The 19,668-nt window shown below is 41.8% G+C and overlaps 1 protein-coding gene across 1 annotated transcript in view; it reads left to right on the top strand.

Annotated features, from left to right (window-relative positions):
* The window catches only part of vstm2a (V-set and transmembrane domain containing 2A), a gene marked incomplete at both ends in the record, with an annotated part of 105,844 nt that overhangs the window by 68,085 nt on the left and 18,091 nt on the right, over window positions 1-19,668 (top strand). The window contains 2 exons of the mRNA XM_083995855.1: window positions 13,291-13,341; window positions 16,102-16,438. Coding sequence (XP_083851981.1) covers window positions 13,291-13,341; window positions 16,102-16,438 — 388 coding nt within the window. The remainder of the gene's footprint in view (window positions 1-13,290; window positions 13,342-16,101; window positions 16,439-19,668) is intronic.

The raw sequence follows: 19,668 nt of genomic DNA, 5'->3' as shown, positions 1-19,668 counted from the left end.
CACTTAAAATAAGACTCATCACCTACAAATTAACTTGTTTTTAGATCATTTTCACTTGTTTCAAACAAATTTTCACTTGAAATAAGTAGAAAAATCTGCCAGTGAAAGCAAGTTTTTTGTGCTTGTAATAAGAAAGAAAAACTTGCTCCATTATCAGATTTTTCTTCTTATTTCAAGTGAAAATCTGCTTGAAAGAAGTAAAAAGTGTCTAAAACAAGCTACTTTTTATGTGGTGAGTCTTATTTGAAGTATAATGAGATTTGTTTTGACTAGAAATGACATTTTGACTAGAAATAAGACAAATATTCTTGGTAAGATATTGAGTTTTTGCAGTGAGGGGGGGAGGGGTTGTGGAGCTCTCAGGCCGGACGGCGGCAGCTTTGAAAACAGTTGGAGGAGAGAAGGAGGGAAGGAGCGCGTTTTAAATCCAACTTTGTTCAGTTCACAGGATTTTACATGGAACATTTCCCAGTTACTTTTTCCGACGGTGAGAGAAGTGAAACTGAACTTCTCTACGGCAACAAACAAGTGTAGAGAATGTGTAAGCCGAGGCAGAAACCTGGAGATTCTCTTTGGTTTTTACAGACGGTGGCGAGGAGGAGGAAGCTCTCCGTTACCTCAGCTCACCGCCTGCAGACAGAACGGAGATGGATGTGTTTATATCTGGTTTGTGAGGTGGATTTTTGAATGAATGAATGAATGAATGGACAAATTAGTCTCTGGAAACCTTCATCCTGCACCTCGGCTTCTTCTGTGAGCGACCACACTAATTCTGTAATAGGAATTGTACAGGGATAGTTCAACATTTTGGCAAATTGGCTCTAAAACAACTCAAAAACTGTCCCTGAAGGCAACGTGCATCAGTGGTTTTGCATGAATTTCCCTCTAAAACAACTCTGTGTGGTAACGTTGTGTTATTATCTCACAGCGTGGTGAATGTGCAGGTCACAACTTGTCCACCAGAGCGTTGTGGAGTTGTTGGATTGTGTATTTGTTGTGTAGTTTGATGAGGGAAACCAAGAAATCCCATGAGCCTCCGTAGTGTAGCTCTGAGCAGCTCACGGCTCTGCTCCGCCGTTCTAAAAACACCTTGCACCGACAATTAAAGGTAACGAACCTACTGCTATGACTATAGGGATTATGGCAATGGGCCAATTTGCCAAAATGTTGAACTATCCCTTTAATGTCAACCTGCTGGTTCAGTACGACTACATCACAGCTACAGAATAAAGAGACAGCTGGATGTTTTTCCAGTTTGGACTTAAGTGTTTGTTTTGTCTTTTCAACCTTGTGACTGAGACGTCGGTCCAAACATTTCACTTTTCAATTTAGCAGCAGAAACATTTCACATAACACGACTTCAGTGACATTTCTCAATATATTTACAGTTTGCTTTTCATGTTGAACTCCACATACTTCAAAAAGTCTGACAACAAACTACCTAACACATAAACCACCTGTCACCTGTCTGACATGTCATTTAATTATTTCTTCCTTTGTTTAATTACGACTGTCTTTCTTTAAGCCCATTAGCTCAGACAGACTTTTACTGTGAAAGGGACAAATGAAGATGCAACTATATTTTTTATCGTCTCAACTACTGTACATTTCCCAAAATAAATGCATACAAATGCTAATGTTGTTATTTTTACATCGTTTTTATCAGCTGAGTGGATTAAAATAAAACTGCCTGGTGTTGAAGACGGCGCAGAGAGAGTTGATATCTCTTCATGTTATTGATCAAAGTTCAATACTGTATATTTTAGAGGATGATGTAAGAATCGGTGTCAATCCCAGTGTTTGATGTTTCACTGCTCTGCCGTCTTGTCGTTTCTTTACAACCTTGATAGAAGAGAAGATTATTCTGTTTATCACCGCTCGTCTTCTCGTGATATTCATCACATCAAACGACCTGTAGCTATTTGACTTCAGGTCGATGTTTCTTTCGACAGCGGCACATCTTCCATTGTTAAAGCTGATCAGTTTGTGATGCTGGACGAGTCTCGTGTTGCCTCATCCACTCAGATATCCTGATGTACGATGCTGTGAGAGGCCTTGAACGCATCGTTGTCAATAATAAAGTGTGTGTGTGTGTGTATAAGCATGTAGGTTCAGTCTAACCTGCAACACGTCGTGGTGTTGTTCCAGCAGATGTTGGTTTCTCTCCTTCTGCTGTGGGAGGAGAAGCTGTTACCGCGACGACTTTCTCCTCCTGTCATTACGGTGCATTAGTGGAAAATGGCGGCCGTGGCTCTACGGAGGGGGAGAGGGGGGGAAAGAAGTCTCTGGCTCTTTGATTACAGGAGAGTGACACAGAGATGTGGTGTTTTCAGATCTCCGGGACATTTTTCTGTTATCAAACCTCATTGATGCTGCAGCAGAGATGAGACGTCGCTGACAGACATTACACCACATTGTGCACATTTGGCCTGTTAAGCAACAACAACAACAATGGCAGCAGCAGCAGCAGCAGCAGCAGCAGCAGCAGCAGCAGCAGCTAATAACAAAATGGATCCAGATGTGCAGGAAACGGAGCCAAGAGTGGATTTATCAGAGACAGAAAACCGTTGTTTCATATCTATTCATAGTTTGTTTGTGTAGGACAGAAACATCTCATAACAAATGATCTAAAAGTCCCAACCTGAAGGACTGAGAGCAGTTTATTATCCGTCCTATAGCCTACTCAAAGTCGCTGTCACATTAGGAACTAAGACTAATAAATGCTTCATAATGAGGCTGTTTAAATGATTTAAAAACATAAACAAACATTTATTAGCCCAGATGCAAGGTTGAGTCAATGCTCATTTAACTAATCATGCACTAATATATATATAATTACTAAAAGGATCTTTATTGTGAAATGTGAAACCAGCATCATTTATTAATGAGTTTCTATTCATAGCTGGTAAAATGAGCCGTATAGTAACTCACTGTTTACACACACACAGCCACAGACAAACTGTGTGTTTCTCCAGTAACGTTGTCAGTTTCAGTGTTAAATACTTCTCTGTGTTATGATGTAACAGACTGTGACAGAGTTGCATCAGTGTTTTTCCTCTTTCTGTTTAATCGTTAGCGTGTGGATAGAAATAGAGTTTAATTCACTGTCACCGTGAAGCAGCGAGAATGAAACTGAAAAGGTTTAATGTTCAGATCCACTCTTCATCTGTTGTTTTCTTAACATCGGTCAACATTTCACACAGTAGATCCTGCAGCATAGCGCTTAGCTTAGCTTAGCTTAGCTTAGCTTAGCTTAGCTTAGCTTAGCTTAGCACAAAGACTGGAAGCAGAGGCAACATTTAAAGTTGTGTCACAATGACAGATTGTTTTTACTGTGAAATACAACACAAACAACACAGTGAACAAAGTGTGAACAAGGTGAGTGTGTGTGTAATTCAGGTAGGTTAGGCCTATATAATATGAATGGTGGTTATAGTAGTAATAATGATATCAGTAACAAAGAGAGAAATAAATGAATAATAATAGTAATATCACACAGCAAAAACTCAAAATCTTTCCAAGAATATTTGTCAATTTCTTGTCAAAATGTCATTTCTAGTCAAAACTAATCCCTTACCACTTAAAATAAGACTCATCACCTAAATATTAACTTGTTTTTAGATCATTTTCACTTGTTTCAAACAAATTTTCACTTGAAATAAGTAGAAAAATCTGCCAGTGAAAGCAAGATTTTTGTGCTTGTAATAAGGAAGAAAAACCTGCTCCACTGTCAGATTTTTCTACTTATTTCAAGTGAAAATCTGCTTGAAAGAAGTACTTTTTTTATGTGATGAGTCTTATTTTAAGTATAATGAGATTTGTTTTGACTAGAAATTACATTTTGAGTAGAAACAAGACAAATATTATTGGTAGGATTTTGAGTTTTTGCAGTGCAGTCATAATAATAATAATAATAACAATATTCATAATAATAGTTGTGACAGCAATAGCTTGACAGAAATAATAATAGTGATAATAACAGCAATAATTCTAAAAAAAAATAAGAAAGAAAAATAAGAACAAAAGATGAAAGAAGGATGGGTAAATAAATGAAATTATGAGAGAGGGGGGAAAATAAATCAAAGTAAATATAAATTAATAAATAAAATGGGGCCAGTTTGTAAGATGCCTCAGATCCATTGACCAGCAGGTCGTTGGCCCGCGGTCGCCCACCCCCCTTGGGTTTTAATCTTTTAAATGTGGGGTCAGACTATTACTTGGCCAGAGGTGATGACTTCCTGCCTGAGGTCTTGCATCATCATCATCATCATCATCTTCACCCTCGGTTGTCAGGCAACCAGGAGAGACCTCACAGAGGCGGTGGCGGCGGCTCTAATTTACCTGTCAATCAAAGCGTCAGCTGACAGCGGCAGGTGAGAGCTGCGTTCCCCAGCTGCAGCTCCACACTGACACAACACCACCAACCGGTGTTAAAATTAGCTCCGTTTAACAAGGCAACGCATCAAAACATCACACGGCGGCGACGGCGGCAGCGGTTCACGAGCGCTGGCGACATTTCTGAAGTTATTTTCATGCTCCATTTGATTTCTACCCAGAAGTATTTTATCTTTCTTTTATAATGATTAAATCCACTGTTTTAAGATTAAATTGAAGCATTTACCAGCTCAGAGGCATTTCAGTTAAACACTATAGTTTAATATCAAATGTGAGATGAATTCAGATTTTCCTCCTCCACTCAGACGCCATCATATTATAACGGCTTTGATGAACTCCTCACACACACGTTTCCTCCGTCACCACTGGGTCTCATGTGTCAGATAAAGCCTCTGACCTGAGTTTAACCTCCTCGCTGTGTTTGTGTCTGTTACTAAAAAAGAAAAAACCCAATAACTGCTGCACAAACTCATTTTAATATTGTCTGTATTGATGTGTTTTTATTGCAGTAGATCTCATCCTGCTGCCGTAAAAAACCTTGTTACCCAATCACAGAAACGCAGGTGGTCTGCTCTGTGTTCCCGTTTCTTTTTTTAAATGATGACCTCTTTTCTTTCATGTGACGTTAATTTAGTCTCACCGACTCAATGAAGCTTTTTTTATTTTATTTTATTCTTTCTTTTTTTATATGCACAATAATTGTGGAGCACATTTTACAAGAAGTCAATTTGAGATTTGCATGAAGAATAGCCGAGTGTCATGGCGGAAGGGTTTTGCAATAAAGAGACAAGCGATTGAAATTGAGATACTTGCAAGTGGCTGCGGCTTCGGCTCAGAAAGCACTCATGCGATAGAAATGAAATATAAATGGGAAAATAATGGAGGTTTCCTCCTACGGTGTCATTGAAAACTTTCACTCTGCTGTCTGTCTGTCACAGGCTGGAAACTTAAGTTGAGGGAGCGTTTGTCAGGTACACGTTTAGATAAGGAAGAGTCCGTGCTGATGAGTTAAACCAGTTCAACACAACGAGAGAGATTACTCCCTCTGAGCTCTTTGACCTTTTTATCCACTGCTCCTCTTCAGGACCGACGAGGCCGACGAGGCAACATCTCACTGGCAGATAAACGACTTTTACATCAGATGATAAATGTCAAGAATCTGAATTGATATCGAACATTCATTATGTCACAATTACCTTAATTGCTCTTGTCCAGTTCTGGGTGAATAATGGCTTCATAAAACACCATCTAACTTCTTTTTTTTGCTTTTCTTTTCTCTTAAAGGGATAGTTAAACATTTTTGGCAAATTAGCCCATCGCCATAATCCCTATAGTCATAGCAGTAGGTTAGTTACCTTTAATTGTCGGTGCAAGCTGTTTTTAGAACGGCGGAGCAGAGCCGTGAGCTGCTCAGAGCTACGCTACGGAGGCTCATTATGGGATTTCTTGGTTTCCCTCATCAAACTCATCAAATACACAATCCAACAACTCCACAACGCTCTGGTGGACAAATTGTGACCTGCACATTCACCACGCTATGAGATAATAACACAACGTTACCACACAGAGTTGTTTTAGAGGGAAATACAGAGACTGTTGATGAAAAACTGTCCCTGAAGGCAACACGCATCAGCGGTTTTGCATGAAGGTGAATGCGCAGGTCACAACTTGTCCACCAGAGCGTGGAGTTGTTGGATTGTGTATTTGATGAGTATGATGAGGGAAACCAAGAAATCCCATGAGCCTCTGTAGCGTAGCTCTGAGCAGCTCACGGCTCTGCTCCGCCGTTCTAAAAATAGCTTGCACCGACAATTAAAGGTAACGAACCTACTGCTATGACTATAGGGATTATGGCAATGGACCAATTTGCCAAAATGTTGAACTATCCCTTTAAGTTTGAAATATCCTGTGTTTGCAAAGAGTCGGTTCAGGTGAAAATATTTTTGAAACAGCCGAGATACAGAGGTGAACGCTGACGTGCAGTTATTCTGAATATGTGCACAAAGCAGCAACAGTCATCTGACCTGGAGTCAGTGGGGAAACTGTCGTCACGAAAACAAAAATATGATTCATATTTTCATTCCTTTTAACCCCGACGCTCTGTTTCCCACAAGGTCAGAGCTGCCGGCTCGTTAAAACTCAGCTGTGTGTGATTAGTGTGCGGCCCGATGCTCAGTGTGTGTGTGTGTGTGTGTGTGTGTGTGTGTGTGTGTGTGTGTGTGTGTGAACTGTACTGCAGCATCATAAATCTGTGAGTTTGACTAATGTAGATGTGTCATCACATGTTTGATCTTCCTCCTCCGTTCGGTTGCGCACGGTGACGAGAGTCTCGCTCCTTAGTGTTAAAAGTAAAACCAACTCTCTCCTCAGCACCGCCCTCTTAGTTACTGTTGCTATGGCGAACTCGCTACAGTATGAATCATCAATATAGTCACATCCATATGATGATGATGCTGCATCTGCACTGTATCCTCTATTTATACTCACTGGCCACTTTATTAGGGACAGCTTGCTGCTACCAGGTCAGACCTTCTACCTTCATAAATGTCTTAAAGGAATAGTACACCAAAAAATGACATTCAGTGATTATTGACTCACCCTCATGCTGATGAATACTTCAGAGTAGTTTTTTATTCCTCAAAGTGCATCTGGAGACCGGGGAGGCCGGTTCGAGTTTACTCCAAATTCAATCCAGGACTGTTTAGGCTGTAAAAATGTCCTAAATGACATTGTTTCCAGTAAACTCTGGACTATCTCCCTTCAGGACACTTGGATTGCAGTGGACGAGCAGTGTGGAGGAATATTAAATGGTTTTTGTGTAGTTTTATGGACATTTTTGTGTGTCGGGCCCTATTACTCTCATATAAAGTTTTGGTTGGACTACGTTGAACCGGCCTCCCGGGTCTCCAGATGCACTTTGAGGAATAAAAAACTACTCTGGAGTATTCATCAGCATGAGGGGGAGTCACTAATGACTGGATTTCATTTTTTGGTGAACTATTCCTTTAATTCAACAGAGTGTGTGGTCAGAACGTGATTGTGAATGTTAGATTTTTGTGATACCTACCAGCTGAACAGGTGTATTGCACCTAACAAAGTGGCCGGTGGATGCAGGTGTAATAATTCCTATTTAGTCTCTCATCGTGTTACTTATTCGCTCTGTAAAGCATCCTCATGTGTCTTTAACGGTACATATAAATAAAATGCATAAGTACTGTAATTATTATTATGGTAATTATAACATTTCGTATCCTTATTCTTATCCTCAGAAAGTCTCGGTAACACACAGTGAGTCTGAGACCATTAGAAACAACAGATGACCGGGGTTTTGTCCACACATCGGTGCTTAACTCTGATTTATGGATCGAGGCAGAGAGAAGCTGCTCAGGATGAATCGGTCGAGTCGAACTGTGTGAACTACGTCTCCTGTGCATTATTTTATTTTTCCACATGCAGGATATTTAATATCCTCTGTGTACTCATTCTGTAATTACATCATTTTGAAGCGTCCACTGCCAGTAGTATTTTATTTTTTGTCGGTGGTTAGCTACTGGAGGGAAGCCTGGCCGGAGGGTTTGGAGAGGAGGCGGCCTCGAGAGACGTTTACAAAGATTTATTTACACAGCGCACAATCCAAATGAGACTGCAGCTAAAATGTAAAGAGCTTAATGTAATCAGGGCTGTCTGGGCTGCTCTCTCACCTCACATACACAAGTGCCACTTGTATTAGTCATCATTAGTACAAACGACTCTCAATATTCATCACCATATGCTGAGAGTGGAGAATATAAACTTCCCAGAGCTGCTGCTAAAGGATTTATATTCTATATATTTATATTTATAGCACATGTGAACTGTTTTGCATTTCCAGTAGGTGCATGCAGTGGAGGCTTGAACTTAAACCCTTTTGTGGGACTGTGTTTCCAACATCAGCATAAAAACCTATATATAGATAATTTATACATACAATGCATAAAGGAAATGAGAGTTAGATGTGTTCAGCTGCTCGGACTCGCAGTCGGCGCGTTTGATGCATTTTTTTCTCCAGTTAGCATCAGAGGAGTTTGCGATGATTAAAAAGAAAAATGAAATCAAAGTGAGTAAAAAAATAAAAAATAAAATAAAACACACAGTCCAGCTGCAGGAAGTTGCTCCTGAACACATCACTGTTTAAGTGTTAAGTTGTTAAAGAATTTAACTCTTTTACTGGCAGGCCCTTTTTAATCAGCCTCAACAGAAGCAACAGTGAAACAATGCGTCGTTGCTTATTTCACAAAAGGCTTCCTCCTCCACGACGCATGAAATCTGAAGTTCACTGAGTGTTCATGTTAATCAGGGGAAGTAGTTAGAGCCTGAAGAAACACTGGCAAACTGTCAGACTTCATTCATTTGTAATTTTCCTCGTAAAAAAAGGAAACAAGACAGAATTTATTCTAGTTTTCACAAGCTTTGACTAGTTAAAGGTCTCATCTTTTACTCTTACAGTATTTGATTTGAAATTTTAATAGTAGTTTTAGATTCTTGATCTATGAAAACAACCTTCATCACTTCTTATTTTAAAGGGATAGTTCAACATTTTTGGCAAATCTCTATAGTCATAGCAGTAGGTTCGTTACCTTTATTTGTCGGTGTAAGCTATTTTTAGAAATATAAATTCAGAGTCTGCTTGCTGAAAAACTGTCCCTGAAGGCAACGCGCATCAGCGGTTTTGTATGTATTTGCCTCTAAAACAACTCTGTGTGGTAACGTTGTGTTATTATCTCATAGCGTGGTGAATGTGCAGGTCACAACTTGTCCACCAGAGCGTTGTGGAGTTTTTGGATTGTGTATTTGATGAGTTTGATGAGGGAAACCAAGAAATCCCATAATGAGCCTCCGTAGCGTAGCTCTGAGCAGCTCGCGGCTCTGCTCCGCCGTTCTAAAAACAGCTTGCACCGACAATTAAAGGTAACAAACTTACTGCTATGACTATAGGGATTATGGCAATTGGCCAATTTGCCAAAATGTTGAACTATCCCTTTAAAGCCTGTGTGGAGCAGAGAGCAAAAATAAAAACATTCACACTTGCAGCAGCTCTAGTATTTGTGCTTTAATGAATTCTTACGTCTTCTCTCTCAGGCCTCGCTCTACATCTGTAGTTGCCACGGCGGTGTTTTGTGTGTGTGTGTGTCTCTGAGCCTCTCCTCCGTCTGATTGGCTGGCTGTGGTGCGCTGTCTGGCCAACCACATGCAGGTACAGTAACTATATAACTAAACCACAGGTTGCTGCTGAGCCGATGCTCCGGCGGTGAAATGATAAAACGGGCGACGCCGATGCTGAAATGGGTCAAACAGATGGTCAAAGTCAGAATAAAAAAATAAAAACGCTCCAGTATTTCAGAGAAAATAGACCCAGTGGTGTGATATTACTCTGCTCCTTGGGTGGGTGGGGGGGGGTGTGGTGATGTATTGGCCTCCTGACATCCAGCCAATTGTGCAGCGTCTTCTCAATATTTTTTGGTCCAGTCTGTCGTGCAGCGTCATGAGCTCAGGGATGGAACGGGACGACTCCGGTTGTGTGTTAATAAAGTTGTGGGGTGGGTGGGGTGTCATATTCCTGACAGTAATAACAGCTGTGCCCTCCACTGTGGCCCCCCGATTGAGCTCGGCTGTTATTATTACATCCATATAGCTGTGCAAGGCCGGCGTGCTTTTGTGACATCACAAAGTTACAGAAGTCAGGATGGCTCATCAGTTTCTGAAAAAAGACGGATGAATTAAGAAATACTCAAAATCCGAGAAACCAAATCCTGCAGATGTTACACTGAGCCTCTCTTCTGATTGGCTGACTGTTTTTTTGAGTGATCCAATGAAAATAGAGCAGATTTCAGAATAAAACACTCAGAGAAACCAAATCCTGCAACTTTTTGGATGGTGGTGGGCGGGGCTTGTTGTGACTGCTGTTTTGTGACATCACAAAGTGACAGGAAGTCCTGACGGCTGGTTTTAAGGCTCAGTTTCTGAATACAGGCTGTGTGTATTTATCTGTGGACTGAGGCTTTGATACTTTCACAGTATTAATATAGAACCTAGAGCTGCTTTATAATCACACTACACATGGACATCTACCTTTATACTGTATGGAGCTTTAACACAAACATCTACCTTTATACTGTATGGAGCTTTAACACAAACATCTACCTTTATACTGTATGGAGCTTTAACACAAACATCTACCTTTATACTGTATGGAGCTTTAACACAAACATCTACCTTTATACTGTATGGAGCTTTAACACAAACATCTACCTTTATACTGTATGGAGCTTTAATACAAACATCTACCTTTATACTGTATGGAGCTTTAACACAAACATCTACCTTTATACTGTATGGAGCTTTAATACAAACATCTACCTTTATACTGTATGGAGCTTTAACACAAACATCTACCTTTATACTGTATGGAGCTTTAACACAAACATCTACCTTTATACTGTATGGAGCTTTAAAGCAGAAGTAAGTGATATATTTGTGTTAATATAAGTCTTAAATAGTTATATCTTCCGACAGCAATCACTTACATAGAGTGTTTGGACTGAAACACGGGTCTGTCAGTCACTCTGCTCTGAGCCCAGGAGAAAACTTTTCTTGTATCCTACAATTTTTATCCAATGAGGAGAGAGAACGGCATAAAGGGGCAGTCCTCTCTGTGTGTGCAGCCAAGGGATGCGCCTGAATGTGGTGACGTAGGGACGAGGACCAATAGATCCATGACGAGGGCGGGGGCTGCTAACTCCATCGGCTGACAAGAAGTTATGGTGCGTTCAGGGCAACCCGTAACTCGTGTTTTTCCGACCTGTGAAGTCGTACCAGTTCGATCTGGTACGAGTTCACGGGTCGGAAGTTACGAGTGGCTGTTATAGTGACTTTCACAGGTAAAACAGGTCGGAGAAACGCGAGTTGTGGGTTGCCTGGAACGCTACAAAGTCGTAAGTCGTGACTTGAAGCTGTAACTTACGGTTTCAAAAGCCTGCCTGGAACGCAGCATTAGCTAAAACGACCGGATCGCTTACTTCTGCTTTAACACAAACATCTACCTTTGTACTGTATGGAGCTTTAACACAAACATCTACCTTTATACTGTATGGAGCTTTAACACAAACATCTACCTTTATTTTGAAGGAGCTTTAATACAAACATCTACCTTTATTTTGAAGGAGCTTTAACACAAACATCTACCTTTATACTGTATGGAGCTTTAATAAAAATATCTATGAAGCCTTTAAATTTAACAAAATTTCCCAGACGATGGCCTGTCCATGTTTTTTCTAACTAAGTCATCAATGCAGCGATCACATTCTGCTTGTTTAAATGCTCTGAGAAGAGTCGGTAAAGGATTTTAATTAAAACAAAGAATTAAAAGCATTCATTTTATATAACAGAAAATGCACTAATCAATTAAACGCTGGAAGCTGGAAAATAATAGAGTTCAGCTGTGTTGTGGTGAAAAGCCATTTTAATAGCCCCATAGGATTTTCAATAATGAAATGTGTGAGAGGCAATTAAACCATTTTGCTCCGTCTTCTTTGTCACTGTGAGTGCAGTCGCTATATGCAAACCAGAGCTGAGCATCTGTCCTGCACTGGAGCTGCTCCTCCTTCCTCCTCCTCCTCCTCCTCCTCCTCCTCAGGTGACATATATAGACTACGCACTCGGCCCTTTTAACCACGGCGAAGTTTGTAAAAAAAAGACGAGGCTTGAAATTGATGGCGTGAAACGGTCCGATGCCAAAGAACGGAGGGAACAATTAATCCTGCCTCGCCATTAAAGACGTCTCTCCTTGATACAATAGAGGGATGCCAGGTCCATCTGTGGAGTGGAGATGTAGGAGTCGTGCATACGAGCAGACAGGGGGAAAGCTACGGCTCCTAATTCTGCTCATTAATCACCTGTCTGCCCAACATCCTCCAGAGAAAAGCGCTCGGTTCCTCCGAGGTAATTACAGTACTTGAAGGAGCGCTCTCTCCAGCAAATGCTCATAAGTAGCCATCTTATCCCCCGTCCTGCCCTTCCCTTCTTCTTTTTCTTTTTTGTCTCAGCCATGGAGCCAATAGCTTCCATGTCCTCTGGAGAAACTTCCTCCTCCTCCTCCTCCTCCTCCTCCTCCAGCTCTCCAGCCCTTTCTGCCGCACCACCACTCTTGCCTTGCTCTTCTTCAGCTTTGTAGTCAGCAGACTCTTTTTTCCGGGCACACATCCATTTGGCATCCGATGTGGGATAAATAAATTATAGCCTCTAAAATCGATGCCCAGTCCATGATGTAGGCTGTAGGCTTAGTGCTTGCCACCGTGCTAGAATTATGCCACTGGGGCTCAGACGGGCATTTTCTTTGAGCCCAGGAGCTATGATAGTCTCAGTGTGTTGCTTTTTTTTTTTTTACTGAAAAGCCAATTCCCATCCTTCTGACATTTTATTATTTGTCATATGTTTTTATGGCTAATATTACTTTTACTGCAGAGACTGATGGAGGTGTTGAGGCGTCATTTGTCTCTACAGGAACCGGTTTGCCTCTTCTTTCCCCTGGATTCACCTTTGGAGGCCGCCTTTAATTTTCTCCACAAAAACCACTCAAAGAATCTAAGAATACATAAAAGAAAAAAGAAAGAAAGAGTGACATCTTTTTGTGCATTTATTTTTAGAGGTAGAGCGGTCTGTAAACTATGCGCTGATGTTGGGATGAATGATTTATAACCATCATAGGATTGATGATGAAGCCTTCTCTCAAAGATGTCATTGGTTTTTAGGGAGTAGAGCTACGTCACCGTCGGGGCTTTCACTGAAATGCATCTTGTCCTCAGAGTGGCTCTCTGCTTCTCTCATGCTCTGTTTCCCCTTTGCTTTCTGTTTTCACAGATGGAGATGATACCAGAGCCCGATCCTGACGACGAGGGGACCAAAATAAGTGTAAGTTCCTCCAGGTCACACAGGGTTTTTCTTTTTTTTTTTGGAAATCTTTAGAAAGTTTGCTGTTGAAAAGGTGTAGAAAGATTTGTATTTGTGAAGAAAGAGACTCGGTGTGACTCTCTATGAATTTTCTTTGAAGGCGTGTTGTCAGTGGAGAGGTCACAGGAGGCTTTTGTAAACAGACACAAAGCTCAGCGTTCAAAGTTCCCACACTGTGAGTGACACTGAAGTCTCACGAATACAAATTCTGACCTCTTTTCTTTTCTTACTGAAACTGAATCAGATTTAAATATGAGGAGCATCGCCACAGGTCATGAAAGGTTGATGGACTCAACAAAAGACAAATCTTTTCTTTTTCCCGCACATGAAAGTATTTATAATCATTTCTGTCGTCTTTTTTAACGACACATTCTGAGCCCGGTTCCTCTCCACATGTGCAGCGCGTCGTTGCAGGCGAACACAACAGCAGCTGATTTCACCAAATAACACACCTTCAGCCGGAGAAAGGAGCTAATCAGTGAAATCAGTGGCAGTCTATTATTACTGTCAGAGTGCGGAGCGTGCTGCGTTCATGGCCCAGCAGCTGATCCGCCTCGCTTTTTTTTTCCCTGGCTCTCTCTGAATGTACATCCTGTTCCCAGAGGAGGTTTTCATCGCCGCTGCCCAGTCCACCGGGTCACACACAGACTCACAGTCCAAGCTACTGATCTGGGATCAGGCTGATTGTATATCTGTTATTTAACAGATAAACTCCAGTTTATCTCTTCCTGTAGTTAATGCTGATATTATACCAGGAATGTGATGACATCATTATTATAAAGTTGGAAGAGGCCGTCAGATAAGAGAGGTCATAACCGTCACTTTTTTTTTAAGTTTAGATGCTAATTTCACAAGTTCATGTTCACAGATCTCTGCAATTAACCTGAGCTGACCTGAGCTCAGGGTTCAGACCGTCAGGATGGACGGACAGAGTCACAGTGGGTTTAGGAAAAAGAGATTAAATCCAATAATGAAGTTTTGCTACTGCTGCAAAGCTAACGTTGGACTACAGATGGAAATGAGCTCTCAGCTAAATCTGGTACACTCATCTTTACATTCTTTTGTTTAAAGAGATAGTTCAACATTTTGGCAAATTGGCCCATTGCCATAATCCCTATAGTCACAGCAGTAGGTTTGTTACCTTTATAATTGTCGGTGCAAGCTATTTTTAGAACGGCGGAGTAGAGCCGTGAGCTGCTCAGAGCTACGCTACGGAGGCTAATGGGATTTCTTGGTTTCCCTCATCAAACTCATCAAATACACAATCCAACAACTCCACAACGCTCTGGTGGACAAGTTGTGACCTGCACATTCACCACGCTATGAGATAATAACACAACGATACCCTTCAGGGACAGTTTTTCATCAAGCAGTCTCTGTATTTCCCTCTAAAACAACTCTGTGTGGTAACGTTGTGTTATTATCTCATAGCGTGGTGAATGTGCAGCTCACAACTTGTCCACCAGAGCGTTGTGGAGTTGTTGGATTGTGTATTTGATGAGTTTGATGAGGGAAACCAAGAAATCCCATAATGAGCCTCCGTAGCGTAGCTCTGAGCAGCTCACGGCTCTGCTCCGCCGTTCTAAAAATAGCTTGCACTGACAATTAAAGGTAACAAACCTACTGCTATGACTATAGGGATTATGGCAATGGGCCAATTTGACAAAATGTTATATCCCTCTAATGTCTGTGTACACTATCCATAAACTTAATAAAATAAAATAAATACTAACATTAGCATTAGCAGCTAAAGTTCAGCACCAGACTTAGCATGCTAACTAGCTAAGCCCCAGCTTGTCAACTCACCACGGCCTCCGATCCGATCTGCCCTGGAGATGGAGTTTAACTCAGAGGAGGTCAAATGACTTCAAGCATCAGAAAGAGAAAACAGTATCTGAAGCTGCTGTCAGCACCAAGCGTCAAGAAACCACCGCTATCAGCAGAAAAACCTCCAAACAGCCTCAGTTCTTTAGTTCAGTCTCATTGAGACTAAATGTTATCTCTAGCAGGTTGCATGTTGTTTTCTTTTCTTTTCTTTTCTTTTATTGTGAGCTGTGTTCATGCTCTGAGCTCAGTTGTTGGAGGAACTTTCATGAACTGTCGGCACAGAGCAGAAGAAGTGCGCCCACTTTAAAACCTGTCGACTTCCACTAAACTCTCTCCTGCTGGTTCGGTTTATGTGCTCTGACTTGCAAGCAAATGTCACTGTGTTTACAAATGCTAACTCTGAAAAAAACAGGGATTTGTGCAGCATGATGTCATTTGTAATTTGACCTATACCCTAAATTTACTTCCTCAAAGTTCCCCATACGGTAACATGTTGTATCTTGGATCATCACATTATATCCTGAGGTTTTTCTCAGTTTGATGCTTAGAGCCAGAAAGGCAAGGCAAGGCAAGGCATCTTTATTTATATAGCGCATTTCATACCAAGGCAACTCAATGTGCTTTACATAAAGACAAAACATTTAAAAAAAAGCATAAGACAGAATAAAAACAAACAAAACACTAAAAACAGAGTTAAAAGCAGAAAATCAAAGGTTTTAACTCCATTGCCATCAATTTAAAGATGTCATTCTGTTCTCTATATAGGTTAAAATACATAAATCCAACCAGCCTGTAGTGGCATATAGAGTTATGATAGGTGATGAACCCTGGTATTAAACCGTATCCCTCAGTGCGATGTTATGACACCCCGGTCTCTTCTGATTCCTCTAACAGACAGTGAAAGTCCAGGGCAACGACATCTCACACAAGCTGCAGATGTCCAGAGTCAGCAAGAACGACGAGGGACTGTACGAGTGCCGCGTGACGCGAGCCAACTACGGAGAGATCGTGGAGTACAAAGCCCAGGCCTGGCTGAAGGTCAACGCCACGGCCAGACCACGACGACCCCTCACGCCCCCCAAGGAGAGCTCCCCGCTGCACCTGACGGACAAGAAGCCCAGAAAGTCCAGCTCAGCGCTGGGCCAGGACAGCATGAGCTCAGACCAGAGGGTCACCTCCACCTCCACCTCTCACACAGACTCCAAACCAGCTAAACACAACCCCGGCTCAGGTAAGACCCCGAGGGGGGGGGGGGGGGGGGGGGGCAGTTACATAACGAGGGCAGTTACATAACGAGGGCAACACAGAAACAGAAACACAACTCCTCCTGCAGCCAGAGATTTTACTGCAGACATAAAGTTTGATGCAGACGGAGGTCGATGCACATGCATCATTCTGACTCAGGTGATTGATCCTCTGGGTCTAATGAGAGTGCTCCCTTAAAGGGATAGTTCACCCAAAATTCTAATTTCAGAGTCCTCCGTTCCTTCTCTGAGTTACGGGGGGGGGTCCGCGCAGCAGTATTTGTCCATATAATGGTTGTGAATGGATACCAACTTTCTTCGTCCAAAAAGACACACCAAAAAACATCCAAATACCTCCATAGTGCTCGTATGTAATGTCCCTCTGGTATTGAAGCCCCGACATGAGAAATTGTTCCGCCGGTCAGTGCAAATCACGCGAGATTTGCACTGACACAGGAAGAGCAGTGAACTGAGACACTGGGAGCTTCCGCTACAAACAAGCTTGAAACATAGACTTATTTAATTTTTTTCGGAACAATTTCTCATGTCGGGGCTTCAATACAAGACGGACATTACATACGAGCAGCATGGAGGTATTTGGATGTTTTTTGGTGTGTCTTTTTGGACGAAGAAAGTTGGTATCCATTCACAACCATTATATGGACAAATACTGCAGCTCTTAGTCGACATGAGGGTGAGTAGATAATGAGTGAAATTTTAATTTTGGGTGAACTATCACTTTAAATCTCTGGAGACTCGACGCCGTGGAGAGGATCTGGTCTCACGGAGGCAAAATCCAGGTTCTGCACAGAAACATAAAAGCTTCTTCTTACTGCACATTAAAATGGTCGTAACAACAACTGAATTAGAATCAGAGCAGCGTGTAAATCTGGTGGTGGAAATCGAAGTCCTTGCCTTCAGTCGCCCCTGATGATGTGCAGAGGTCCCACATCTCATCTTTGCAGGAGTTGCTGTTGATCTTTGACTCTGTGTTTGAAGCTGTGAGTGAATCTGCAGCAGTTTGAGACGATGCTGAAGGAAAAAATCGGAAAAGCAGCATGTGGTGTTTGTTCGGTTGATTCCTTAGGATCTTTAGTTGAGGTTTTAATTTGAAAGAGTCAGGTTTTATTGGAGGACTTGTGTCAGGGGAGGACTGTACTTGTGTGGTTGCTTCTATGGAAACAGCTAAAACCATCAAAAGCCAGAAAAACACTTGACGAATGAGTAACGAGGTCGATTCATTGGTTTTTCTGATTGTTTTGGACGCTGAGTCTGGAAGTGGTTTGATCAGCCAATCGTCGATCATCAGCATCAGTTTGCAGACGCTGCAGTCTTTTCTTTTTACAACAAGACTGTGCAGAGGAACCATTCACTGTCATATCAATACTAATTATCATTGATTAGCAAAGGGAGGGTGGTGCAGGCTCGTTGTGCGCCAGCCGAGGATCGCAGCCAAAGCGACGATACTGAAGACTTTGGTTTAGTTCCATCAGGCTGGACCGAAGCCTTTATTCGAGGATGTGCTACAAGTGGAGCCTCCAGCCGCCCCAAAATGTTGCTTCAAGGCTCTCGACTAATTCTAAGAGCTGAGAACATATTTCTCTGCCTCTCTTCTTTGGCTGCCCCTGAGTTTAGAAATGGATTTTGAAGACTTGAGTGTTAATGTTTGAGGCGCTACATGTTCATCCCCCCAGCAGAGCTGAGATCCTCAGGCAGCCTCCTCTGCTGCGTCTCAAACTCACTTTAATAATTTGGTATAATCACATAAAAATGCTTCACATACCGGCTTAAAGTTATTATTATTTTTTATTGAACTTGAACAAATGTGATTCATGAGATTTAATGCAGTGGATCTTTGTCATCAGCGGAGCCGCGGCACATCTTTATCTGTCAGTCCATTCTCATCTCCAGACTATAATTACCTGCAGCAGATCACTAAAAATATTAATGTTACCTTTGTCCTTCATCAAACACGCCAACACGTGAATCCCTTCAAAGACAGAGTGTGCAGAGTAATTCCTACTGAGCAAACAAGCTCAGCCACGGGAAGGAATTGAAAAACGTGGAGGATAATTTAACCCTTTGTGAATATCTCCGATGGGAAATAAACAAAGTGACTTTGACTGAGACACTCGAACAGAAACAGGCTGTTGGGAGAGAAACCAGCAACAGGGGGCGTTCATGGTCGTGCACAGGAAAAAGGGAAAGAAGAAGCGATGAGAGGAAATGTGCAGAAGGCAACAGTGGGAGGGAGAGATGGTGAATCTGGGCTGATGTAAGAGTTGCAAGAGAAGGAGAGAAGTCTATCGACCCTCTGAGTTTTGACTGCATTGATTGGGAAACGAGCGCATGGAGGAAATGTTCACCAGCTGTGATGAGATGGTGAAACAGACTCCACGATGTAATCGCGTTTTCAAAGGAGAAACAGAGGAAGAGCCAAAGAGGAGAAGGTCAGAGAAACAATAAAGAGTTGTGTTATCATTGGTGAAACGTCCCAGAGTAAAGACTTCAGCCTGACCGACCTGCAGCCTGAATGACCGGCAGTGAAAGACCGACAAGGGAGGAGGTAAAAATAAATCTTTAAAATCTTAATGGAAAGATGTTTTGACAGTTTACTACAATTTGTGGAGAGTTTTTGAGAGTTAAGAGGTTTCTCAGCTCCTGTCTGACAGGTGGGTGACGTTAGTTCTGCTATACAACAGGTCTAAGATATGCGTTTACGTCACGTTGCTCTGGGACACGCCCCTTCTGTTCGGACTGAGTGGCAAAACAAACATCCCTCAACCTGGTGAAGCCAGAAGTGGTGGACACAGAGAAACCCTGTAAAACATGTATTATCAAAACAAATTGAGTTAGGAAGGACTCGACAATGATCCGTACCAGAACCCAAAACCATCTAGTCCACGATGGTCCATCCACAAATCATTGAATCATTTCACAATTATTATTATCAGCCATTAGATTTAAACAGAAACTAAAGCTAACCACTGGTCTCCGCCGCCTCTTGCAGTATCTACATGTCCTATACAGTCACATTGTTTACGTTGTGTGTTTTAATCAGTCCTGTAACCGTGGTACCGGCAGGGAGACAGACAGGCTCATTGTTAATGTGCAGAGGAACAAAACTACAGCTGTTACCTTGGTCCCAACACTTAAACCTGAATTTCTTCTATAATGAAAAACTCTGACATGTCAAACTGTAGGATGTGTTAGAGAC

This window comes from Trachurus trachurus, assembly GCF_905171665.1.
Source record: "Trachurus trachurus genome assembly, chromosome: 20".
NCBI lineage: Eukaryota > Metazoa > Chordata > Actinopteri > Carangiformes > Carangidae > Trachurus > Trachurus trachurus.
Note: the sequence above shows the minus strand (reverse complement) of the source record. Positions and strands in the feature narration are given on the sequence as shown.